A 27,577-nucleotide genomic window follows, 5' to 3' on the forward strand; every position below is an offset into this window, starting at 1 on the left:
GAAAAATATAGGAGAGTGGAATCTTGATGGTTAATAGTTACAACTTGATGAGATATAAAATGCATGATTATTTGGGAATAATGTGGCTTATGATCTTGCAATTCAAAATAACCTTGATTAGCTTAAGTGAAACTGCAAAAAAAAAAACGCAAATATTGACAGCAGTTTTCAGTGAAAATTGTGATAGATATAAAGAAATATTAGGGAAAATAATTATAAAGTAACAAAGTTGAAATATTGGCTTTGAGCAAATTCTAGTTATATATGGAGCTATTTGGGGAAAAAATGCAAAGATTAATGGGGAGAGACAAAAGTAATGCTGAAGGCACACAGGAAAGAGAGAAAACTCATCCTTTGATGATGGGATTGCAAACTGATGTGGCAAGTATGGGAACAAAGGTGTCAAATATTCAAAAAATAAAAATATGTCTGCTATATGATCAGGCGTGAACTTTTTGAATCGTATTTCTAGTTGAACAATAATAAAACCAACTTTGGGCAAACAGAATGTCATTATAATAAAAAGGAACTTTAAAGCAAAAAATACTCAGTTGAAAGAAGAGACAACAGAAAGAATGTGAAAAATCTTCACCTGCTATCAATCTGATGAAAGATTGAAATTCAAACTATTAATTATATGCATAAAAATACCATATTTTATTTTATTGATGTCTTGAGGCAGGGTCTTACTATGCAACAATGGCAGAGCTGCAACTTTGAATATAGACTTTGGTATATACAAACTCACAGATATCTGCCAACCTCTGCATCTGCTCCCCATTTATGGAATTATAAGAATGTGTCATCAAGTTTAGCTCCAAACAATAAACATAATTTTCCAACAATAGATTATGGATGTATAAATCTATAAATAAAAATAGCTAAATGCACTAATGTGGCTTATATGCATATGATTTCAAGATTCACCATTTGATATCAGATGACCAAAATGGGCTGATCCCTGGGGAAAACTAATTCTCCCTGTCTCAGTAGCCTCTAGTTTCTTCTCGTAATTTCTATGGGGATGGGGACCCTGTGAGATTTTCCCTTACTACTTTAGCATGTTTATTCATAATGTATATGTTTATTTCTTGATTAGCTAGTGATATGTTTGAGGTACAAAGCTTCCATGTCATTTCTGAGGACAGTCTCACAGCAGACATTCTAGTCCTGCGGCTCTTAAAAATCTTTCTGCACCTCTTCTGTTATTTTCCCTGAGCCCATGATGTAAGACTAGTAATGTGGATCTATCAAGTGGAGCTGCACAAATCAATCAGTTGATCTCTGTATTTTGGTCTGTTGAGATTTTTGATAACAGCCTATTAAAAAGAGAAGCTTATTTTATGGGGAGTTATTTCTACACATACCTGCATAAGGATAAGTGTCTATAATAATTTTATAATTATGCTGGTCTAGTAGGATGGTGGTTGTATATTCTCTAAGATTAATAGCCTCACTAGCCCTGGGTAGCTGGCTAGGATTCCAGAACCAGAAGTGAATTTCCTCCTGTAGAGTGAGCCTCACGTCCAGTTAGATAGTTGTTGGTTACTGCCAAGATATGAGAAACACTATTAGACTGTAATGCAATCTTGGCATTGTTGCCATTGTTTTGATTCATTGGAATCAAAGCTGTGTAGGACTTTTGGTTGTATCTATCACTTGTCAGTATGCATAATACCTTAAGAAATGAGACTTTCAGATACAATTCAAATCTTCCAAGGCCATTGTTAATATGATAATAATGATGATGATGGTGATGATAATGATAGAAAATGGTCAAAAATTTCCAACAAATGGTAGAATGAAAACAACTGAAAGGATGACACAGAGTAGAGATTAGAGAAAGAAGAAATGAGGGAAGTAATTACATTTATTTATATTTAAACATTTATTACATAAAATATGATATAGAGATAAATATTGTAATATGAAAATAAGAAATAAAATGGCAAGTAAATATATTTTAAAATATACAACACTCATACCTATATGGGAATACAAATTACAAGTATCTTTAGGTTCTATTTCACCAATACAGAAAGGCTATCACCAAGGAACCAAGTTACAGCAATTGCTGCCCTGTCTTTGAGGAGAGGGGAATATAAGCCCTCACCGTTTGGAAGAACTTAAACAAGAACAATCACTATGGAAATTAGTGTGAAGGTTTCTCAAAATGTGAAATCTGAGCCACCACAAGTCTTACCTCTAGTACTTTAAGACATAAACCTAACAGACTCCATATGCTAGTAAAGAAAAATATTTAAAGAAATGAATTCAATTTTACTCTCTTCTAAATACCTAGCAAATAGATTCAATAGTGAATATCCACCACCTGAGAAAGAAATAATGAGAATTTGTACAAATGTACAATGGAATTATATTCAACTATAAAGAAAAACATCAATTTGAAAAATTATCTGAGATTGATAAAAACTAGGAAATATAGTATAAAGTGACATATCCCAGGTTTAGATAGATAAATGTTGTATGAAATCTCTCATGTGAATCTTGTTTTCAAACACTTTAGATTTTTGTGTAAAATGGCATCTGTAAAAATATAAAAAGAACTAGAGAAGGAGCATTAAAATGACACAGAAGGGACTGGAGAGATGGCTCAGTGGTTAAGAGCACTGCCTGTTCTTCCAAGGTCCTGAGTTCAATTCCCAGCAACCACATGGCGGCTCACAACCATCTGTAATGAGGTCTGGCACCCTCTTCTGGCCTTCAGACATACACACAGACAGAATATTGTATACATAATAAATAAAAAAAATGACACAGAAAATCGGGCACAGGGTTTGTGTTTACAATACACATGATATGAAAGTAAGGTAGAGCAACAGGGTAGAAAGGATGGGCTGAGTATGAGGATCAGTGGGTGATGAATTAAATTGATAGAGTAAGATTAACCAAACTACATATGGATGAAAAATCCATATGAAAATCTACTACTTTGACAGCTTAGTGGACTAGGGGGAGGAGAAGTGGAGTGGAGATAGGGGGAGGGGAGCGGGGGGAGGGGGCAATATGTGGGAGGAGGGGGAGGGAAATGGGAAACGGGGAGCAGTTGGAAATTTTAAGTAAAAAAGAATAAAAAAAAAACCTACAAATAAACAGAATCTGAAGAGAACTACTCTGCTTAGTAGGAAAATACAACCACAAAAACATCGTAATATTAAACAAAGCCAAGTGCCAGGCATGAAATAATCCCGTAAAATCACTTTGTTACTATTATGCCAAAGAATTTAATGAACTATGGAATGGTTCAGTTGGGCTTGTTTATCATTGAGAAAAAAATTTAATTTAGTGCTATCTGGTCCAATATTGGCGTAGCACGAACAGACTTAACTAATATCTTTGTGGGTGGATTTTAACATGATTTGTAGCAGCTCATTTGATCATAGCTGTAAGTTCATGGTCATTAAAATTAACAGAAATAGTTACAGTGTATTGCTATTGTTTCATCAAATAGGCATAGTGTTCAATTGCCTAAATCATTTTTACCTATACAACCAAAATAGAATTGGCAAAAAAAGAACTGCTAGGAGAGCCAGATTTCTTCATCAGTTTTGTGTCAGAAAGTACACTGCTCTCCCATGGAACACCACTTCTCAAAAAATTAAGTGAGAGGCATAAAAAGAACTTGGTAAGTGGTAAATAAAGGGTCTGCCATGTTTTACTGAGCTTTGACAGGTTTGTGTTTGCAGTTAATGACAGCTAGTGCTGATAGTCATAATTCATCCAACTGCAAAAATGAGTAACTAATGAGCATTTCTCCCTAAAAGCAAGTTCTTTGTAACCATTTCTAGGCTACAAATAGATGGTCAAGGAAATGATCATGTAAGAGTCAGAGAATGCAAATAGTGGGAAGATGAGCCATCTGTTCAGGATGTAACTGTTCCACTAATGCACCACAATATCACTGTTTGCCTGCATAAGTCCCACAGAAGACTAGGGGCGTAAACATTGCACTGGAGATCAGGCAATAACTGTAAGGATCCAAAGCTTCATGAATGGCTTCTTAGCTGTTAGTCATTGATGGGGTGTATAGAGTCATATTCTTCAGTGATGTAACCACTGGCAATTGTTTTTAACAAGTAAATAACTTTCCATTCTCATTTATGGAGGTATTGTACTTACATGCCAGATATCAAAAAAAGATTTGAACATGAATGTGCATGGTTATGGGTGCATTAAAGTTAATAGGAAAGATGGAAGTTATAAGATATAAGTGAATATTATGGGACTTTGATGTATGATCAACATACATTATATGTATATATATACTGTGAAATTAGGAAAAATTAATTTTTTCTTGAAATAAATATTTATAAGAAAAATTTGAAAAAAGTGGTAGCTAGATAAAACTAAATAATGATGCATTTCAAGGTAGTCAAAGGCATGTTTAATAAGTGATTAGATTGTGAGTTAATTTTTATTAAAAATAGTTTTTAATACAATGTCTAAAATTACTTGATGGACATTACATTAGTGTTAGAGCAATGTATTTCTCAGGATGAAATCAAAGTTTTGAGAATTTTCTTGGAAAAAATAGATTTTCTGCTAATACATAGTAAGCTTTGGATATTGTTATCTAATGAATACATGTGAGGTTTGTAATTTCTGCCTATTTCAGTGGATTGTTTATGTCTTTTAACTAAAGAAAAAAATAAATTTAAGTTACTTATGAGCTAGCAACATTGCAGAGCGTCTAAAGGTGCTTTCCTGGGAAGCCTGATGACTTAAGTGTGATCAACAGACCTTGGGAAAAATGAGAGAGGCAAAGCCATGACACAGGTTGTTCCAAAATCCTGCATATGTTCTAGTGCTGAGATGTAAACATCATGCATGCAAACATCATAATAAAGAAGAGAAAAATAAAAAATAAAAAGGCACATATGAGAAAAGAAACACACTCAGTTGATGCTTTATATGTATTTAATTTGGTTCTTACAATTTTGCTTCAACATGGATTGCAATAAATGGGTCTTCAGCAGAGTTACTAATAGAAAAGTGAGCTTTGCCATCATTGCCAACATAGACTTTAATTCCGGTGCAGTTGCCATCAATCTTGTCTCCAGAAATGACATCACAGTATGTGCCAGCAGGAAGACCGGTCTGTAAAGTTGTTGACAAAGACCTGAAAAAAAAGGGAGGATTTAACTTAAATTCAACCCATTCAAGCGCTGGAAAATCTGTTATCAATAAAACAAACAAAAAAAAAGTCTCAAACTTGTGATATACATCAAAAAGTAATCAAGCGTCACCAAGAGAATTCCAATAATAAGACTGCATGGATCAGTAAGAGAATTCTCCAAATCAAAATCATTATAAATGTCTCTTAGTTTCATGGGCTATGGTGACTGCTACCTGACAGTGAATCTCAGTAGTAAAGGGCTCTTACGAGAACCTCCATTCTTTCCAGTCCATGTTCTGCTGGATTTAAACTGAGGACTCAAAAACATTAACAGCATCATTTTCTCCCAAAGTTATTAGATTACAAGGCACCACAGAGGATTTATTCTAGAATTAAACATTATCTAGCATTTGTATGGATACATACAAGTTTGTATTAGGAAACTGTCTGTATAAAGTAATTCTGATGTTCCCAAACCACCAGCCATGTGTTTTTTCAAAAAATTATATACCTGATATTTTGTTTTTAACCAATAAATTATGACTTGTGGGAAAGATTCTCAATCTGATAGACAGCTGATTTAGAATTGAGACAATTCACTGACTCTCAAAGAGTTTCTCTGAGTAAATATTATTTTTTGACTATTTGTTTTATTTTTTTGAGAGACAGGATCTCTTCATGCATCCTTGACCTTAAACTCATGGCAATATGGGTTCTTCTGTCTGTTGGTATTCAAGATTTTGGTCTCCACTCCTGGTATCTGAACTAGACCACTACAAATAAGGGAACCACAGAGTAAGACTCAGATGAAAGAACCACAGTGGAAGGACAATAATGAAAGTTTTAAAAGCAAAACTCAACAGCTTCTTGAAGACACTCATAGACCAGATTCAAAAGTACATATTTTTTTTAAATATACAAAAACAAAGAGCTAGAACATTGAAGACAGTGTATAAGTATAACGGAGCAAAAAGTAGTGGAAAAGTACTCCAGTCCTAATTTGATTCATTGTTTAATGATGTGAATACTTATATACTATTTATATGCTTTGCCAAATGTGCCAAATGAGCTTGCAAATATGAATACATGCTACTACCATTTTAAGCTAGGTTAAAAGATCTCAATACAAGATTGTGCTAAAAGAAAAAAATATATAAACAAATATTGGTTTTCTTTGTACCCTGAACATTTATTATTTGGCATGAATTCATTATTTTAAGAATTTTCACATACAAAAGATATAAATATAAAGGAAAAGAAAAGAAAAATCTAAACATATAATAGTATATGATCCCACTTTAACTGATACTGACTTACCAGTCGTCATTGTTAAAGACAATGAATCCTTTGTTTCCTCTGCCAAAAGCTACTTGGTTGCTGCCGTTATCCCACCAGTTTGAGAAAGGCTGACCATTGACTACGTTTCTGAAGGCAACCATGTTCCTAAAAGCACAATATCATGTGAAATGTTGGTACCCTTCAACTTCAACAGTTTTAAAAAGAAGTTAAATAACTTTCTTATTAGACAATATCTGTTGGGAAATTCCCACCTTATCTGGCGCCATCGATGTTCACAGACCCAGTCATTGCCACAAGTTGTGTCTGGATTAATGGTCACTTCCTTGGTGACTCCATTGTTATTGGGTGGTCCAATCCAGTCATTCTTATCCTTAGTTATTGAAAGAATCAGGTCATTTGAATGTGTGTCTGCCAAATTCTTTCCAGTACAGCAAACCCAAACCAAACCTCTTATGCTACTTCTTTCTCTGGAGTGTCTAATTTTAATCTAAGTCCTGCAGTGTTTCACAGACCTTCACTGAGCCCTTCACGTCTCTGCAAATTCATATTTCTACTACTCAATTCAAACCGACAGTAACAATTCTTAAACTTCTCACTTTCTATCAAAGAAGTATCACAAATATCACTTCTCAGTACCACTAAAATCTCTTCAGTGTCACCTAATATGAATACAATTAGAGACAGGAACACCGGCATTAGAGAACAGGCTTTAGTCACTACCTTAGAAGTCTCCATCTTCATACATAATCTCAATGTGCCTCAGTTTATCCATAAAACTGAAGCATAGTGGTTAGCTACTCAGAAATTTCAAGAGCATATATGAAAATGCCTTTAATATAACAATTTATACACTAATATTAGTTTATTTCTTACTAATTGTTGGTGAAATGTGTTTATAAAATATCCCGACTTTCGTTATTGAGCTAAACAAAGTATAAATGCACATATGATGATGGTTGAATTGTAAATACATTTCTGAAAATTAGAAAGGCTCAATCCAAGCCTGAAAGCTTTTCAGCAATAGAACAAATTAAAAAAAAAAAAAAAACAGAAGAAAGCTCATTTTGAATAAGAAAATTTAATTGTCTAAAAAAGAAATATTTCTATTTTATATTTGATATTTCTCTGTCATTCTAGTTTCTAGCATTGAAAGAGAAAACTTCACATAGTCTTTCAAATATCTTTTGGTCTTATTTTCTTGATTAATTTTGAAATTGTTTAAACTTCTCCACCTAACAAATAACACATAATGTTTGTAATTCTTAGATTAATTTAAAAATTGTTTCTGCTTAGGTACCTAATCAACAACTCATACTGTTTATACTTCTATAAACACATATTGTTTACAGACTACCTGTCAAATCATTGTCCTGTAATTTTCAAAAATTTATATCTATTATATTTCTTAATTTTCTTCAAATCAACTACCTTTTTCCCACAGGAAAAAATAAAAGTACCTTAATACACTAACATTGATTTGAAAAGAATTTGAAATTCTATTCAATGTTAGCAGACATTATGCCCCGTTAACTGTTTTTGGTCAAACTTTATCAGGAACACCAGTTTTCATTCTGTTTTTTTCTCCTATGTAAATTACTGCTTTTCCAATCAGGTACATTTTCAATGTTCTTACGGTACCAAAGCTTGATAAATAAACAACTCATAATAAGTATCACATGTTCTAACTTAATGTAAAATTAAAACAGAACCTCTTCCTTTTTAGGTTAAGATATACTTTGAAGAACATCAAGGCCTACTTGTCCGTTCTGGATGTTTCTTGTCCAACGGTAACTTGACATTACTCGTGTAAACCCATAGGGATGAGCCAACATAAATCCAACTGCCATTTTATACATTCTGAAAGTTTAAAAATGGTATTAAATCAGAATTATATAATGTAATGCCATCATTAAAAGCAGGTTACACAAACACAGCAAAGAATGTTCTCCCACCTAGCATCCCAGAAGGTCAGGATGGATGCACCTCCAGCACCATGTCCTCGCTGATTATCATGGTTGTCCACAAACACAAGGGCTCTGTCATTAGGCACAAAACCCCAACCTTCTCCCCAGTTCCTACATTTAAAAAAAGTAAATTATTATTTCAAAATGCTTAGACTAACTTTACATATGGCATCCTGCGTTATCTAAACAAATGACAATTACATTTTAAATCTCTGTTATAGGTACATATAAACATATATATAATATCATTTTCTATGATTATATATCCTCATTTAGAGGTTACAGTATAATCTTTTTGTTCTTAAAGTTTATTTTATTTAAAATTTTCATTGAATTGTAGTTTTATGGACTTGAAAAACAAAAAATCCATTTATGTTATATAAAGTAGAAATCTACAGTTCTAGTATCATAAAAACACTCAAATTTTCAAATTAATTATTTGATATAACATATGTAAACTCATATTTGACATTATAAGTTTCATTTATGAACATAGCTATTCTTGTAATAATAATCTAACTTTAATAGACAATAAATAAGCATTCCTGGAATGCAATGGATATACTACAAACGGACAAAAATCCTTAAGTTAAACTTTGATTTTCCAGGGATACCTGGTGATTGACATCCCAAACGAAAAGATTATTAGGCAGTGTTTAAAAACATTGAGCCTAATAATCAACCACTTCAAAATTGTTTAAATGAGAATAGTTGAAGTTATAACGTACTGATATCAAATGACATAAAATCCATGACAGATCAAATGAAGAAATGGTGTATATTTACTTTAAATAGGCCATCTTCTCTCCACTCCACTTGCGGATAACAGTGCCCAGTTTTGCTCCATACTTGAATTCTGTCACACGACCATTTCCAAAGTACTCACTACTTGTAATTGCCTCGCCACCCAGATCAATGACCTAGTAGATACATTGAGTCAGCTGTAATTTCTAATATAAATTCAGGGCATATTACTTAAATATAATGTCACTCGGAACTCCTTATAATATTTTTGTTATTTGAAATGATAATATTTTTTCTTATACTAAGATTCTGATTCCTCATAAACTGTCAGTCACAATATTGAAAGTAATCAAATGACAGGGTCACTTTTTATCCTCCAGGGTGACTGACTGGGAATATTCATTAGTTCACACTGATATAATGTTTACTGTCAAGTGAGTATCAGAAGTGTTTATGAACTCATTAGTATTTCCAAACAAATGGGCTTCAAAGGCATTATGCCCAGTATGCTTCAAATGATATTACTGCCATGCAGAAAGCTTCATCAATTTGTCTAAACACTTACAAGCCTGATACAATGAGACAAATCTTATACTCTGAAAGATTGACTTGAGACAAAAAACAATTATGATTACTCTATCTTTTGTAACAGTATCATTAATGAAGTTTGCACTAACTTAGAACCTGCTGTGGTAAAGAAGTAAATGTGCTACCTATGAATAACTGCAATCATATTAACAAATAATTGAGTTCTACAGTGTATAACTGATATTAACCTACATTATACATTTTATGCTTAGTAAAATCTATCTACTCTCTGATTTACAAAATGATGACATATAAGAAAAGGACCACAATGCCTCAACATTACACTACCAAATACAGAAAGAACTATAGGCAAATGAGGAAATTTGGAGATAAAAATCAGGGAAAACAATATCAATGGTTTGTCTAGTACCAATAAATAAGTATATTTCTAGCAATATAGAATGTCAGTTATAATTAAAAGCATATATGTTTATATATACATATATTCTTAAATGCAATATGTTTAACAATGGTAAAATATTTAGGAACACATAAAATATGTAATTTAAGGACATAAGTGTATAAATATATATATGCTCCTCAATATGTATATATAATATAAAAGAACACATATATAGTATGTGTGTTCAATAACAAAGAGTCAAAAGAAAGTATGGAGGGGTATATGGAAGAGTTTAGAGGGAGGAAAAAGAAGGAAGAGACATTGCAAATTAATTATAATATAATTTATAAATGAACATGTATATTGTTTTACTTCTTGGAAAATGAAAGGTCTGCTTCCTGCAGAGAACCATTGTGTATTTAGGTTATGCAGTTTATCCAAAATCGCCTTTATGTCTCCGGGCCACATGTGCTTAGCAGCATCAAGTCTGAACCCTGCTACACCCATGTCGATGAGACGGTTCATGTAGTCAGCTATCACGCCTCGAACATAATCTTTCTCAAGTGCAAGATCCAGAAGGCCAGTCAGACGACAATTTCTGACCTATTTTTAAAAAATGATTGATGATAAAATGTTATGTATAATCTATAAATTCGTTTCTTCATTCAGTTCCTCATTCATTTACAAGTGGGTATTTTCTTATTGCCTTTACTTAGATCATAGTATATTGCCTTTCCTTAGAACATGGGAAGTACTGATGTTTTAATTTGGACATGGATTTTAAAATATTTTCTGTTGCAGATGCAGAAAATATCAGATAAAATTGTTAAGAATCTTAGCTGGGTAGTTCTTTCTTATATCTCTCTTTCTCTACCTTTTTTTCCTCTGTTTCTTCTCCATTCCTTCTCCCTCTTTATGCTTCTGATCTCCTCTTCTTCTCCTCTCTTTCAATTTTTTATTCTTTCTTTATTTTTCATAGTTCACAGATTCTATTCTGAAATCTTCCATATGTTAAGTAAGTGTACTACTCCAATTGTGAAAACACTTCCTAATATTTGAAATGGTTTTAAAATATTTATTGTTGTTTCTAATAATTTATTAGATTTATTTATAATTTATAATAATTTATTTAGATTTATTGTTTCTAGTAATTTTCCACACTGCAATGTTTATATAAACGATAAAAACATGAAATAAAACATTTAAGTTTTTCATCCAAGGTAACCAGAGCATGTCTCTATTTCATCATTGACTTTTGGTGTATCCTTACAAAATAATGAAACAAAAATCCAGCACATTTTTCCATTTCTATTTTTCAAGCTCTCTGTCATAGTGACCTCTTTTCCTATGGTATTTGAACATGTCTAATGGTAATTTATAAATTAATTGTGCACTTCTAGATACCTAGATGCTTCTTTATTCTGATTAATATTTCTCTCATTACCTGATTAGCATCATTGTAGTTATTAATTTCTCCATCGCATTTTCCATCATTAAAATCCCAAGCAGAGTATGGAACTGCTGGGAAGTCCCTGTTATTGGCATTGTAGTAACTTCCACAGGTACTGCTTGTCCCTGCACCACCGCCTGCGCCACACATGTGGTTAATAACTGCATCTACATAAATACGGACCTGGAGAAGAAAAGTACATGCTTCAACTAGACTCAGGAATCTAAAGTTTTAATGGCAAACTCATAACATGCTAGCAAATCTCCAAAACCTATCTTCTAATTATTTACAGATTCATTTTAGAAAAGAGAGTCAAGTGGGAAGGGAGACTAATGTGAAATAAGATCAACACTAGTCCTAATATTTAGAAAAGGATATTGAAATGGAGCAAAACAGAAACTGTTGTGATTATAAACAAAAAAAATCTGTTTTTAGGAAGCAAAACAGGGTATAAAATGAGAGTATTGTATTTGAAGTTTTGCAGGATCACTAGAAAAACTGTGATTACAATATGTGCTGTGCATCAGAAGTCCAGAAGGTAGATAGCTATCTCTTCATTATAGGAGTAAGTAGATACTTACCATTAAAGACAAAGATGGGGAAGAAAGCCCAAGAATTGTGGGGAGAAAAAGGAATCCTATAAGATGAATTAATCCCCACATCTGGCTCAATGCCTATCAGAAATCTGTTAAGTATTTGTAGTTATTAATTCTAAAAGTGAACATTTTGTTATATTAAAAAATTTAAAAGGTGACAATAAGAGAGAAGTACATTTTTAATAATAGATAAAAATGCAATATAAGATTTCAGAAATTTTAAATCTTCCACTCAAACAGAAAGAACTTGAAACAAAGAGAAATATTTTATATATAATCACTGAAAAGAAAATGTGACTTCACTTACACCAACATTGTTGCACCTCTTCACCATGTCCCTGAATTCATCTTCATTTCCAGACCTTGTGCATATTTTGTAGCTAATTGGTTGGTATCTTTCCCACCATGGCCTATATGGATTATAAACCACAATGTTTTCATTGGGTGGAGAGACCTACAAATAGAGTTAATATAATTAGTGCTGGATTAATGCTTACTTCACATAATTAAATCTTGACAGAAACCTATCAGTGACCTGATGTTATTTCTCACCCTGTGCACGTGCGGCTCTGTTGATTAACTACCATGTAAAAATAAGCAAAGACATTGCAGAATTCCCACTTCAGGACCCTGTAACAAAGTATAAAGAGGCCACCCCATCAAAATGTTTCCCTCTAAAGGAAAAAAGTTATCCTCCAACCTTGCTAATCTTGATTAGAAAACTCTGTTGTGTGAGCAGAGTGAACTCTGCATTTAAATATTAAACAAATCTTACCTGAACCCCTCCGAATCCCTTAGGAGCTAAGTATCTCTCACATTCCTTGGCAATATCAACCCAGCGCCACTCAAACAGGTGGACAATAGAAGTCCGTCCATATTGAGTGTGTGGGTCATACTGAGCCCAGCAGAACCCAATGAGGGAAAGCAATAGGAAGAACTTCATTTTGATTTGAAGTTGTCAGCGTTCTCTCTACCACCTATTTATTCGCTGAAAGAGGGACATTTTGAAAGGAAATGTTCATGAATAAATATTTAGAGTACAAGCTATAATCTATAAAAGATTAACATAATGGTATGAGCAGCTGGAGAATTCTCAGAAACTCCCATGGAGAATAAACTTAATAATTTTTAAGGTCAAATATTATTTTATTGGTATTACATCTGGTTTGTTATGTCCTCCAAGAATACATCACAACTGAAACCAAATATATCTAGTACTTTCCATCGTTAAATCTTTGTATTGCCTCTTACAAATAATTATGGGACCATCAATTCAGCTTTTTTTCCCTACTATGATTTTTTTCTAATTTTAATAATTTCTTAGAATTTTAAGAAACTGAAAATCATGATGGCATGTACCTCCTATCTTAGTAGTAGTGTGAAAGATAAATTAAGATAATATACAATTCGGCAGAATTTATGGAAAGCCCTCAAAACAAATAAATTAATAAGAATTATATAAAGGATAAAAGGGATGACATTAAATAATAAATAATAATAGTGAATAATAGAATGAATACTTCTGAGTTATTATTTATAGGTATAGATTCTTGTATATTGATACAAAGTTAAGTTATATTGAATATTGTCTGCATTCATACTTCTACCTCTGCTTAAGACATGTTTTCTTTTGTAAATTGATTTATATTGAGCTCTACATTTTTCTCTGCTCCCCTCCCTGCCTCTCCCCTCCCCCATTCAATTCTCCCCCAAGGTCCCCACACTCCCAATTTACTCAGGAGATCTTGTCTTTTTCTACTTCCCATGTAGATTAGATCTATGTGAGTCTCTCTTAGTGTCCTCATTGTTGTTTAAGTTCTCTGGGATTTTGGTTTGTAGGCTGATTTTTTTTTTGCTTTACATTTAAAAACTACATATGAGTGAGTACATACGATAATTGTCTTTCTGTATCTGGGTTACCTCACTTAAAATAATGTTTTCTAGGTCCAAGCATTTTCCTGAAAAACATTATTTTTTTCTGCTGTGTAGTACTCCATAGTGTAAATGTACCACATTTTTCTATCCATTTTCAGTCGAAGGGCATTTATTTGGTTTCCATGTTCTGGCTATGACAAATAAAGCTGCTATGAGCATAGTTGAGCACATGTCCTATTGGCACGATTGAGCATCCTTTGTATATATACCCCAAAGTGGTATTACTGGGTCTTGAGGAAGGTTGTTTCCTAATTTTCTGAGAAATTACCACACTGACATCCAAAGGGGTTGTATTTATCATATTGCAATGAACATTTCAACCTATGATCAAGATACTTATACATTGTTTACATTTTGAAGTCATTGTCCTCACTTGATGCATAGTTGTTTATTATATAATATTCTAATATGAAGTCTTATTTTTTAAGTTATATAGATATTAGGAATTATATATTAATAGCTATCTATGATTGTCATACTTATAGTTAGACTAATCAGGTTCTTTAGATACATAGAGATTGTATTCTGCATGAATAGGTAATCTTCAACAACTTCAAAGAGCTGTAGTCTATGGTATTTAAATAATTTAGGGTTCTGTTGAACTGAGACACGATTGCTCCTTGTAGCACCGATCTATTCCTGAGAGAACGCTGAGCAGCAAAAGCACTCCACTTGGAGCTTGTTTTCTTCTTGGAAAAACTGGCCTTTGGGCAAAGAACTGCCCATGCCTCAACCAAATGCCAAGTACATGGCCTCCAGAAATGAATAAGTAGGACTGTTTTGAAAAATTTCCTGCCTCAGAAAATGGTCTGTCAGTTACTCTAGGCCTTAGCCAAATTTGGTTGCTTCAACATTGCAGTTGAGATTTGGGGTGATTGCCCAGGTAGCCAGTTCCCTCTGTCATTTGTTGCACAATTTAGAAAATGCTTGACTGCACTTCCTGCTTACTCAAGTAATATTTCCCTTCTCAAATCTTCAATGGGGTTGAAGACTAGATAGTTGTATTTATTTTCCTCTCAAAACTTGGCAAAGTCATTTATTACACAAGAATTAAACTAGTTAGGATAGAATAACTATTTAATATATTTATTCTTATTGTATATAATTTTGTATTAGGCTTAGTACTCTCTTATTTAAACAAAAGGAAGAGGTGCTACAGGAAATCTTATAGCAAGTAGTTACCCACACACTGAAACATGGTCTCTTATACTATTTATGCCAATGTAGAACATGTATCCAGCCTCTCTTTTTCTGACTGCATCATTCTGTTTCTGATCTCCGTTCCAGCAGAGGATTCTAATTTGTGAGTCTATCCCTAAATAAATAAACATCTATTTCTCAATTCTGAGCTAATGTGGGATTTTTTATGTGTGCTTCTTCTTCACATATGAAAAAGCAAAAAACCCAGGATAGCCAAAACAATCCTGTACAATAAAGGGACTTCCGGAGGCATCACCATTCATGATATCAAAGCTCTATTATAGAGCTACAGTAATGAAAGCTGCTGGGTATTGAACATCTTTTTTTTTTTTTTTTTTTTTTTTTTTTGGTGACCACACAGGTCAACTGGATCAATATTTACAAAGACAACCAGGTTCATTGTTTTTCCTCGGACAGGAAAGTATGCAAAGTTTATTTTTAAAAAAAAGATTTTTGGGAAGATGGGAACTCTGATTGTGTTTGGAAAGATCACTGAAAACAAATTTGTAAAGAAAGAAATAAAGTATGTTATATGTTTATAAAATAAAGGTTGGCCAATGGAATCTAATCGAAGGCCCAGATATTAATCCACACACCTATGAACACCTGATTTTTGACAAAGAAGCCAAAATTACAGAGCTAAACAGAGAATTCTCAACAGAGGAGTCTCAAGTGGTCAAAAGACACTCAAGGAAATGTTCAACATCTTTAGACATCAGGGATATGCATATCGAAACCATGTGAGATACCATCTTACACCACTCAGAATGGCTACGATCACAAACACCAACAATAGATTATTCTGCAGAGGATGTAGTAAGGGGAACATTACTACATTGCTAGTGGGAATGCAAACATGTGCTACCACTCTGGAAATCAGTATGGCAGTTTCTCAGAAAGTTGGGTATCAACCTACCTCAGGACCCAGGAAAGCTATTCTTTGGCATATACCCAAAAGATACTCAATCATAATATAAGAACATGTGTTCAGCTATGTTCATAGCAGTATTATTTATAATAGCCAGAATCTGCAAACAGGTTAAATGTCCCTCACCCAACAAATGGATAAAGAAAATGTGGTACATATACATATTGTAGTACTACTCAGTGATTTAAAAAAAAAGGACGTCTTGAAATTTGCATGCATATATATTCCACACTTTCTTCATCCATTCTTCCATTGAAGGGCATCTAGGTTGCTTCCGGGTTCTGGCTATTACAAATAATGCTGCTGTGAACATAGTTGAACAAATGCTTTTGTCATATGATAGGGCATCTCTTGGGTATATTCCCAAGAGTGGTATTGCTGGGTCCAGGGGTAGGTTGATCCCAAATTTCCTGAGAAACCGCCACACTGATCTCCAAAGTGGTTGCACAAGTTTGCATTCCCACCAGCAATGGATGAGGGTACCCCTTTCTCCACAACCTCTCCAGCAAAGGCTATCCTTGGTGTTTTTGATTTTAGCCATTCTGACAGGTGTAAGATGATATCTCAAAGTTGTTTTGATTTGCATTTCTCTGGTCGCTAAGGAGGTTGAGCATGACCTTACGTATCTTTTGGCCATTTGAACTTCTTCTGTTGAGAATTCTCTGTTCAAATCAGTGCCCCATTTTTTAATTGGGTTATTTAGCATTTTAACATCTAGTTTCTTGAGTTCTTTATATATTTTGGAGATCAGACCTTTGTCTGTTGTGGGGTTGGTGAAGATCGTCTCCCAGTCAGTAAGCTGCCTTTTTGTCTTAGTGACAGTGTCCTTTGCTTTACAGAAGCTTCTCAGTTTCAGGAGATCCCATTTATTCAATGTTGCCCTTAATGTCTGTGCTTTTGGGGTTATACATAGGAAGCGATCTCCTGTGCCCATGTGTTGTAGGGTACTTCCCATTTTCTCTTCTATCAGGTTCAGTGTGTTCACATTGATATTGAGGTCTTTGATCCATTTGGACTTGATTTTTGTGCATGGTGATAGATATGGGTCTATTTTCATTCTTCTACAGGTTGACATCCAGTTGTGCCAGCACCATTTGTTGAAGATGCTTTCTTTCTTCCATTGTATACTTTTAGCTCCTTTATCGAAAATGAGGTGTTCATAGGTTTGTGGGTTAAAATCCGGGTCTTCTTATACATTACAGTACTACTCTGCAGTAAAAAAAACAATGACTTCTTGAATTTTACATGCAAATGGATGGAAATAGAAAATACTATCCTGAGTGAGGTAACCCAGACCCAAAAAGAAGATCATGGGATGTACTCACTCATAATTGGTTTCTAGCCGTGGATAGGGGCCACTGAGTCTATAATTTGTGATCCTAAAAAAGCTAAATAAGAGGGTGAGCCCAAGGAAAAACATATAGTTATCCTCCTGGCTATGGGAAGTAGACAAGATTGCCGGGCAAAATTGGAATCTTGGGGGTGGGGTGGGATGGGGGTAAGGGGAGATGGGGAGAGAAAAGTGTGAAGGAGAGGATGGGGGGAACTTGGGGAAACGGGATGATTGGAGATAAAGGAAGGTTGGATAGGTGAGCAGGGAAGCACATATCTTAGTTAAGGGAGCCACCTAAGGGTTGGCAAAAGACTTGAACCTGGAGTGGCTACCAGGTTCCAGGGCAATGTCCCCAGTTATTTCCTTGGGCAGCTGAGGATAGGGAACCTGAAATGACCCTATCCTATAGCCATACTGATGAATATCTTGCATATCACCATAGAACCTTCATCTAGCGATGGATGGAGATAGAGACAGAGACCCACACTGGAGCACCGGACTGAGCTCCCAAGGTCCTAACGAGGAGCAGAAGGAGGGAGAACATGAGCAAGGAAGGCAGGACCACGAGGGGTGTACCCACCCACTGAGACAGTGGGTCTGATCTATTAGGAGCTCACCAAGGCCAGCTGGACTGTGACTGAAAAAGCATGGGATAAAACCGGACTCTCTGAACATGGGGACAATGAGAGCTGATGAGAGGCCAAGGACAATGGCATGGGGTTTTGATCCTACTTCATGTTCTGGCTTTGTGGGAGCCTAGACAGTTTGGATGTTCACCTTCCTAGACCTGGATGGAGTGGGAAGAACCTTGGACTTTCCACAGGGCAGGGAACCCTGACTGTTCTTGGGGCTGGAGAGGGAGAAGAAGAGGAGTGGGGGGAGGGGAGAGGGGCGGGAGGAGGGGGAGGGAAATGGGAGGCGGGGAGGAGGCTGAAAATTTTTTTTCAATAAAAAAAAAAGAAATTTGCATGCAAATGGATGGAATTGAGAGAGATAACCCAGACCTAGAAAGACAAAAGACTAAAACAGTATGTACTCACTCATAATTGGATACAAGCTGTAAAGCAAAGAATATTGAGCCTGTAATTCATGATCCTAGAGAAATTAAGTAACAAGGTGAACCCTAAAAGAACTTACATAGATCCATCTGGAAAGAGCAAATAGACTATATTTCACAAAATTGGGAACATATGGGTGGGAGGAAGGGAGGTTGGAAAGGAAAGAGGAGGGGAGAAGTGGAAGGGGAGGAGAACTTGAGGGATCAAGGTAGTCAAGATGGAGGAAGGACAGAGAAGAGAGCAAAGAAAGAGATATTTAGATTGACTGAGTCATTATGGGGCTAGTAAGAAACTAAATAAATTCCAAGGAATCCACAAGGAGTCCCCAGATAAGACCCTAAGCAACAGAGGAGAGTGCCTGAACTGAACTTGGCCAATAGTCAGATTGATGACTATCTTAAATGTCACTATAGAACCTTAATCCAGCAACTGATAGAAACAGAGACACACACCCTCAGTAGAGCACTGAGCTGTGCTCCCAAGTCCAGCTGAAGAGTTGGAAGAGTGAGAATAGGAGCAAAGAGCTCAAGACTATGATAGGGATACCCACTGAAACAGTTTTTTTGGGCTAATGGCAGCTCACCAACTCCAGCCAGACAAGGAAGGAACCAGCAAATGTCAAATCTGGAGCCGATGAATGTGGCTGACAGTTATATGACTGGTGAAGACTGAGGGGACATATCACCAGGACTTATCTCTGTTGTTTGTACTGGCTTTTAGGGAGCTTATTCTATTTGGATGGATATCTTGCTCAGCCTAGATATAGTAGGGAGGTCCTTGGACCTTCCTCAAAACAATGTGCTTTATCCTCTCTGAGGAATGGGTGGGAGATGAGGGATGGATAGGTAGAGGGAATGGGAAGAGGAAGGGAGGGGGAAATGGGATTGGTATGTAAAATTAAAAAAAAAGTTTATTTCTCTTTTAAAAAAAATTAAAATAAAAAATGAAGTCTGTCCAAATAATGAAGAATCCCAGTTTTCAGATCTTTATGGAGTTTCTATAAAGTCTATGGAATTGGCTTTTTACTTGTCCTGCCCAATAAAATTTCAGTCAATGAAAAATAAGTAGAGCCAGCTAAGACCCTAAGCCATAGAGGAGATGGGGCCAAATCTTGACTTGCACTGTGGTCAGATTTATGAATAGCTTAAATATCATTATATAACCTTCATCCAGCGACTGATGACAACAGAGGCAGAGACCCACATTGGAGCACTGGACTGAGCTCCAAAGTCCAATTGAAATTGGGAGGAATGAAAATATGATCAAAGAAGTCAAGACTATGATGGGTACACCCACTAAAAAAGTCTAGCTGAGCTAATGGGAGCTCAACAACTCCAGCCAGACAGGGAAGGTAAATGCATAGGACGAAACCAGTCTTTATGAATATGGCTGACAATTACATGGCTGGGACAGACTACGGGGCCACAGGAAATGGCACCAGGATTTATCCCTACTGCATACTTGCTTTGGGGAACCTATTCTCTTTGGATGATACCTTGCTCAGCCTATATGTATTAGGGAGGGTCTTGGACCATCCCCAAAGCAATGTGCTTTACCCTCTCTGAGGATTTGATGGGGGTGAGGTGGGAGGGTTTGTGGAGGGAATGAGAGGAGGAGAGGGAGTGGGTACTTGGATTGATATGTGGAATGAAAAAACAATAAATATTTAAAAATATAAAGAAAAATAAGTAAAAATTCAATCAGGAATTTTCTGGGGAATCCATGAGACTATTATAACATGGGCCTAACTTGTCCATGTTAAAGACAACATAAAGAGATCCAGTTGTCCCTCTTTATATGGAAGATTTGTGTTGGCTGATCATTTATCTACAGTTGTGAGTAATGTTCAGGCTATTTCAGTTGAAGTACAATCGGTTTCACTCATACATTTACAATATATAATTTTTTATTCATCAAAAGCAAATAATGTACAGAGAATGGAAAGAAAGGCAGATCAGGGTTAAAATTAAGATGGGCAGTATAGTATTATGTTCTAAATATGAATGGTAAAATGACCTAACGATCACATGTTGAAACACTTGGTTCTAAGTTGGTGGTGCCTTTTAGGAAGGTAGAACAATTCAGAGTTAAATACTTGCCTACTGACCTTTGTATCCTGCTCAAGATATTATTTCCCCTATTTCTATATTGTCACTGCTCCTGCTAGTGTGGTCGCTGTTATTGTAAAACATTAAATCACAAATTTGTTTGCCAACCACTGTAGATTGAAGAAGAGAGGCTCTCCAGAAAAACAGTGTTCAATTGAGACTGCTCAGGCATTCCCATGCATGGTGAGAAGCTGATGATTCTCCAGTCTGGAAGCAGCCATTTATTCCAAAACCAAGAGTGAAAAATGAAGGGCAAGCCACTGAAGATCCATTTATTTAAAGTATGTTTTGCTTTGTGGTATGACTGAATGTCCTTGTGGTATATACCCAAAAGTAGTATTGCTGGGTCTTAAGGTAACTTGTTTTCTAATTTTCTGAGAAATCACCATACTGGTTTCCAAAGGGGCTATACCAGTTTGTATTTCCACCAACAATACAGGAGTGTTCCCTTTACCCACAACCTCTTCAGCATAAGCTGTCATCAGTGTTTTTAATCTTGGCCATTCTGACAGATACAAGATGGAGTCTCAGAGTTGTTTTGATTTGGATTTCTATGATGCCTTTGGATGTTAAGCATTTCCTTGTCATTTAGTCATTTTAAATTCATTTGTTAAGAATTATCTGTTTAGTTCTGTACTCCATTATTAAATTGGATTATTTGTTTTTTTGATGACTAATTTCTTGAGTTCTTTGTATATTTTAGAGATCAGCCCTCTGATTGATGTGGGGTTGGTGAAGATCTTTTCCCATTCTGTAGGCTGCCATTTTGTCTTGTTGACTGTATCCTTTTCTTTATGGAAGTTTCTCAGTTTCTGGAGGTCCCATTTATTAATTATTCTTCTCAGTGTCTGTGTTACTGCTGTTATATTTAGGAGCTGCTCTTCTGTGCCAATGCCTTCAAGTGTACTTCCTACTTTCTTTTCTATGAGGTTCAGTATAGTTGATTCTATGTTGAGGTCTTTGATCTATTTGGACTTGAGTTTTGTGCATGGTGATAGATATAGATCTATTTTCATTCTTCTACATGTTGATATCTAGTTATGCCAGCACCATTTGTTGAATATGATTTCCTTTTTCCATTTTATATTTTTTGCTTCTTTGCCAAAAATCAGATGTTCATATGTGTGTGGGTTGATATCCTGGTCTTTGATTTGATTCCATTGGCCCTCCTGTCTGTTGTTATGCCAATAACTGACTGTTTTCAGTAATTTAGCTCTGTGGTAGAGTTTGAAGTTAGGAATTGTGATGCCTCCAGAAGTTCCTTTATTGTACAGGATTGTTTTTGGCTATCTGGCTTTTTGCTTTTCAATATGAAATTGAGTATTGTTCTTTCGAGGTCTGTGAAGAATTTTGCTGTGATTTGGATGGCCATTGGATTGATTCTGCTCAATCATACCAAAAAGATATGTGCTCAACTATGTTCATAGGAGCAGTATTTGTAGTATCCATAATCTGGAAACAACCTAAATGCCCCTTGACTGAAGAATGAATAAAGAAAAATGTGGTACATTTATAAAATGAAGTACTACACTGAAGAAAAAGCAATAACATCTTGAAATTTTCAGGCAATTGGATGGATCTAGGAAATATCATATTGAGTGAGCTAACTTAGACCCAGAAAGACAAGTATAACATGTATTCACTTACAAATTGCTTTTGGACATAAAGCAAAGAAAAAACAGCCAACAATTTACAACCCCAGAGAACCTAGAAAACAAATACAACCCTAAAAAAGACATACATGGATCTAATCTACATGGGAAATAGAAAAAGTAGAGATCTCCAGAGTAAATTGGGAGCATCAAGATCATGGCAGAGGGTCGAAGGGAGAAGGGAGAGTAGAGAAAAATACATAGATCAATAAAAACAATTTTAAAAAGATAATAAGACTTGTGAGTCTTTGACTTGATTGTTACCTACTGCTAAATGAGGCTTCTCTAACTAAAACTGAGAGTTTCTCTAGTCAATGATTATTAACACAAATATTTAAAAATATTATAACTACATGTCTATTTAACAAAATATTGGTAAGAAAATCCAGTATGTGACCTAAAAAGTTATAGGGCTTCAAGAAGGTTTAGAGTAAAAAAAACATGATACGTGCCATGGAGCAAACTTAAGGTCCAATCAGAAAGTGGCTATAATGATTTTGGAATGTGCCACTATTATACTTATAGATATATCACTCCTGGCAATTCTTTATTGTATCACACAAAGATCAAAATTGGATTAGATCACTGCTGATTGTAGAACTTACTTATAAACTTACATTTGGTACCTTGTAAACTGTCACGATTTTAGATTGAAAGCTTGACAAGGCAGGCAATTTTCATTGACCTATACATGGTAAATAACAAAGAATTTTTTCTATTATAATCTGCTATCCTAATAAATTAATACTACATAATTTGTATGCAATCTCTTCTGAACCCTCTGTTCTTTTTACTTTCCTTACACATTTCCCCATCTCTATTGTCTCCCCAGTCCAGCTCCTATCATCTGGAATTAGTAAGGATTCTAGAGCAACAAAGTTAATGAACAAAATATAATTTTAATTCTTTTTTGCTTTCATTTTATCTTTTTAAAAATTGTTTTGATTGTAGCATGAATACACAGCAGCTGAGACTATCTTTAAAGACTTGCACACAAGAAGGTAAAGGGACAAGAAAGTGAAAGACTGACTACTCAGGAAGAAGATGGTAGTCAATAAGTATGAGAAAAAAAATGAAATGGGGAGGGGAATAAGATATACAATATATATTATATACACTATTGGTCAAATTTTTAAAATGTAAAACAGCCCTAGGGATGTAGGTCATGTTAAAATCTCTGCTTAGCACTTATTTGCTTTGAATTCAATTATTAGTAATACACACACACACACACAAACACACAAACACACACGCACACACTGGGACATTTGATAAGATCTTAAGAGAAAAATAATTATCTTTGGGTATGTATGCATATATAAATGCATACAATATTTATGACTACCCTGTCATATGAAAGTAGACATATACAGAGTCCATATTTATTTATGAAGATTATGTTATATTTCTTAGCTCATTTCATAATTTTATGATAGGTGTCTTAATCTTTCTTCAGGTAGTAATTCGTTGACTATTGATATAAAATATTACAAATAATTGCACTTTTGTAACTTTAATGGAAATGCTAATTATCTTGATTTTGTGTTTATATATTGGGTAATTATTTGCCAAATTGCAGGCACTAAATATGTATAATTAAAAGTATATAAAAGGGTAAAATTTAAAAATTGAGTCTAATATTAAGAAGAAAACTCATACTCAAAATTAAACATAGTATTCCCAAAAGTATTTTTCTAATCAATACTAGATAGAAGGTTTCTATATTTTATTTAATGCATACAAAAGCAATATTATAAAGGAATGGCACTACCAAAAATTTGAAATATCTCTGAACATATTAAGTTTCATGATTTAATTATTTTAACTCATGGTTAAGACACAAAAAGCTATATAATTTTGGGATCTATGCAAATTTATAGAAAAAAATAACAAACTTTAAAACTATTTGTACTTTGTAACTTCCTGTTCTCTCATTTATTTACAAAATTTGTCCTTTAATCCCTTTAGTTGTAGGTAGCCTTTCTTTTATTGTATACTAAGGTCTTATGAATGCAAGTGAATTAACTAAAATTATCAATGAGAGACAAATTATCTGTTCTTCATATTGTATTTATTGCCCAAGGGGCCACATAGTTAATTATCATTAAAATAAAAATCCTCATGTCTTAATAAAATTTTGAAAATTACTTCATTAAATATTTGCACACAATTTTATTATTTATATTTATATCTAAATGTGAGCTCTTTTATATTTTCAGTTTTTTCACTTCTCAAAAGTTTAACACTTTATATAGAAATACTATGTATAAGTTAATCAAGTTAATGGCTGCACTTACTAGAAATAACACATAATTTTTCTAAATTATCATTGTGTTCTGCAAAATTATTCACTTTCCAGTGAGGCATACCCCCAAAAATGATAAGAACTTGAGTTTCACATAAGTCTCAAGTGAAGGTTAGAGACAAACAACAAAGAAAACCTTTTTCAAGTCTATGAACAAGATCTCTGACAATATTGACATATTTTGAGCCAAGAGTCAGTAATGTTTCCAGTGTAAATAGTACATTCTGTGCTCCTGGGCATCTTAACATATTCTTTCAACAAACCTAAAAAATTAAACATATAAAGAAAGAAATACTTAATGATAACATAGCATGTGACTGAAGCCACTTATCTCAATAGGAAAAGGAAGAAGGAGCCCTGAAATATCAAAAAAGTATTATATGTTCTTAAACTGAAAGAAAAAAATAGAACTTTGTTCCCTTACATTGTTTCTAGTGAGGTTTTTGTTACTGAAAAATATATTTAATGTATGAGCTCACAGGAAGGGATTAGGTAGAAAAGGGACGGTGAATACAACAAAGTTTAAAAATCTTGATGCTTCAAATTGTTGTCAGCTTGAGAGAGTCTGGAATAGGGCCTCCCTTAATTACATTAATTGAAATAGAAAGATCCACTCTAAATATGAGCAGTGTCAGTAACATAGGAGTAAGTCCAAGAAAAATGTTTTGCTTTTTGCCTGCTTAGGATTTTTTGTTTGGTTGTGTTTTTTTATGTTATCTGTTTGCTTGTTTGTTTTGTTTTGTTTGGATGTGGTTTTTCTTTTATTTTGTTGCAGTTGTTGGTTTTTTTTTTTCTGTTTTGGCCTGATATTTTGTTTTTCTGATGAATTCATTTAAGTTGTTGAAACTTCCACTGCTGCTTATGTTGTGACTACCATTCTGTGCCCGATATCAAAACCTAGATTCTTGGAGCATGGTCATATCTCTAAACTAAGCACTTGGGAGACAAATGCAGACACATCTCTATTAGCTTAAGTCCTACCAGGGCTAAATAGTGAGATACCATCTCAAACAAATAAACCAAGATTCCTCAGCCTTTCAACAAGCACTGAAGACCAGTGGCCCTCCAAAATTCCTCTGTACAGCCAGATTGGCACTATGATCAGCACTATGAGCCTCTGCACTGAGCAGCTAAGTTTTCAGTCTTTCCAGTGTGACGACAGGCACTGATATACTACCAAAGCTACATCATGTGAGCTAATCAAATAAACCTCCTTTTAGTATTCATTCTATTGATTGTATTCCTCTAGATAACTCTGACAGCTGTAGCAATTCCTACAGGCAGTAGCCTTTAAGTTCCCCACCCACTTGGGTGTGGCCTCTTATATTTTATATGAATATGTAAAGCGCGCCTCTGGCGTCTCTTCCAACTGTGCATTCGGTTGCAGTTCCCCTTTCGAGTAGAACATTGTGATCTGTGAGTCTACCCCTAAATAAATAACCCTCTATGATATTCAATTCTGAGCTAGTGTGGGATTTCTTTTAAACCTCCTTCTTCATCTGAAACCCATGTAAGGCCGAGATCCACACCTACCAGGTGAATTGGATTAAAGGCCTAAAAGGGTCCATCCACAGCACACAGCTAACTGCGTGAGGCGACTTAGGAATTTCTCAAGCTTGCACACAAACACACACACACACACACACACACACACACCACTCTGAAGCATTCCCAGATGCATTCCCTGCCTGGTGATGACTTGCACGGCTTCCAGCTTGTACTCCTAGCTCCTGAGTTCTGGGCTTCTTGTTTTGTGTATGGAATTGATTTAATTGCTTTTAATTTGTCAAGCAAAGCATATTTCTAAGTATTTAACCAGCACCAAGATGTGGAAACCTAAGCAGCTCAGGATTGTTCCTAGCACCAGTTTGCACCTCTAGTCGTGACTCTGTAACCACAACACCTGCTGGACAATAAGATTTTTACACCTAAGGCAATTTACTGGACCTCATACCAGGTAAATATTTTAGGAATTAATAAATCAATAAACCTGAAAGTTATATAATGGCAGACAACATTACCACGGAAATTTTTACTAGCTTTTTTGTTAATACTATGGAATATATTCTGCAAGGCTTATATGGTTGTGATACATCCATTAACTGGACATTGGGACTAAATTATTTTTCTTCATATTATATCCTTAAGAAAATGGTTTGATAACAGAGCCAAGAATGAGGCACTTTTAGAAATGAAACAGTCTTTACAGACTAATAATGAACAGCTAGCTGACAGGATTAATATTATCGAATATCAAAAGTTACCTGAAAAAATTAATACATTAATTTGACAGACAAAATTGAATACATGTCTAAGGCTACTGAGAAACTATCTGAAAGAATTCATACTGTTAAATTTAACAATCAAAATTGTTAAACTTTGTTAAAAAGTTATAATAGGTTAGCAGATAGAGTATCTCTCCAGGATGGCAATCTGCACATTATGCAATAACGTCAAAAGATAAGGTGTTATCGTTAAAGGAAAAACTTCAGACCTTGGAATCACATGTTTGGAATGAAGACCAGAGGCTAGGTGCTTCGATGAAATCACTAGACAGGATTTAATATTGTCAGTTCTTGTCAGAGATGAGTTACCCAGGGTTTTAGCTTCCTACCCTGTAATCTACTCTGACAAAGCATCACATTCTAAAGACCCAAAAAGATCCAAGGAAGATAGCTAGATACCTATAGGAATGAATGATCTAAAAGAAATTAAGCAAGCTATCATAACTTATGACTTGTGTTCTGTATACAATGAATGTTGAGACATTTGATTATAATACTGAATCTTGGGTAGGAGAAGCAATTTCCAAAGGTATAAGGAGACATCAAAATACCAAATGGTTTAATTGTGATAGAATAGAACATCTAAAAAGAGATTGTAGACAAGAAATTCCTAGGAATAATATATCCTCTGGGAATGGCAAGAATAGAAGGA

General features: G+C 34.7%; 1 protein-coding gene across 3 annotated transcripts; it reads right to left on the reverse strand.

Annotated features, from left to right (window-relative positions):
• Nucleotides 1-4,950: 4,950 nt before the first annotated feature.
• On the reverse strand, nucleotides 4,951-13,064 carry LOC130890084 (pancreatic alpha-amylase 2a5). 3 transcript variants are annotated; one of them, XM_057794035.1, is made up of 10 exons: nucleotides 12,897-13,064; nucleotides 12,429-12,575; nucleotides 11,520-11,708; nucleotides 10,616-10,678; nucleotides 9,187-9,320; nucleotides 8,389-8,511; nucleotides 8,194-8,293; nucleotides 6,688-6,806; nucleotides 6,455-6,580; nucleotides 4,951-5,140 (listed from the first exon to the last, which is right to left on the reverse strand). In XM_057794035.1, exons 1-10 carry the CDS (start codon nucleotides 13,062-13,064, stop codon nucleotides 4,951-4,953), a joined length of 1,359 nt encoding a protein of 452 aa, XP_057650018.1. The 3 variants fall into 3 exon arrangements, with proteins under 3 accessions (XP_057650018.1, XP_057650017.1, XP_057650019.1); XM_057794034.1 differs by having other exon boundaries at nucleotides 10,448-10,678; XM_057794036.1 differs by lacking the exon at nucleotides 10,616-10,678.
• Between the last annotated feature and the right edge of the window lie 14,513 nt (nucleotides 13,065-27,577).

The sequence above is a fragment of the Chionomys nivalis genome, chromosome 18 (assembly GCF_950005125.1).
Source record: "Chionomys nivalis chromosome 18, mChiNiv1.1, whole genome shotgun sequence".
Classification (NCBI taxonomy): Eukaryota; Metazoa; Chordata; class Mammalia; order Rodentia; family Cricetidae; genus Chionomys; species Chionomys nivalis.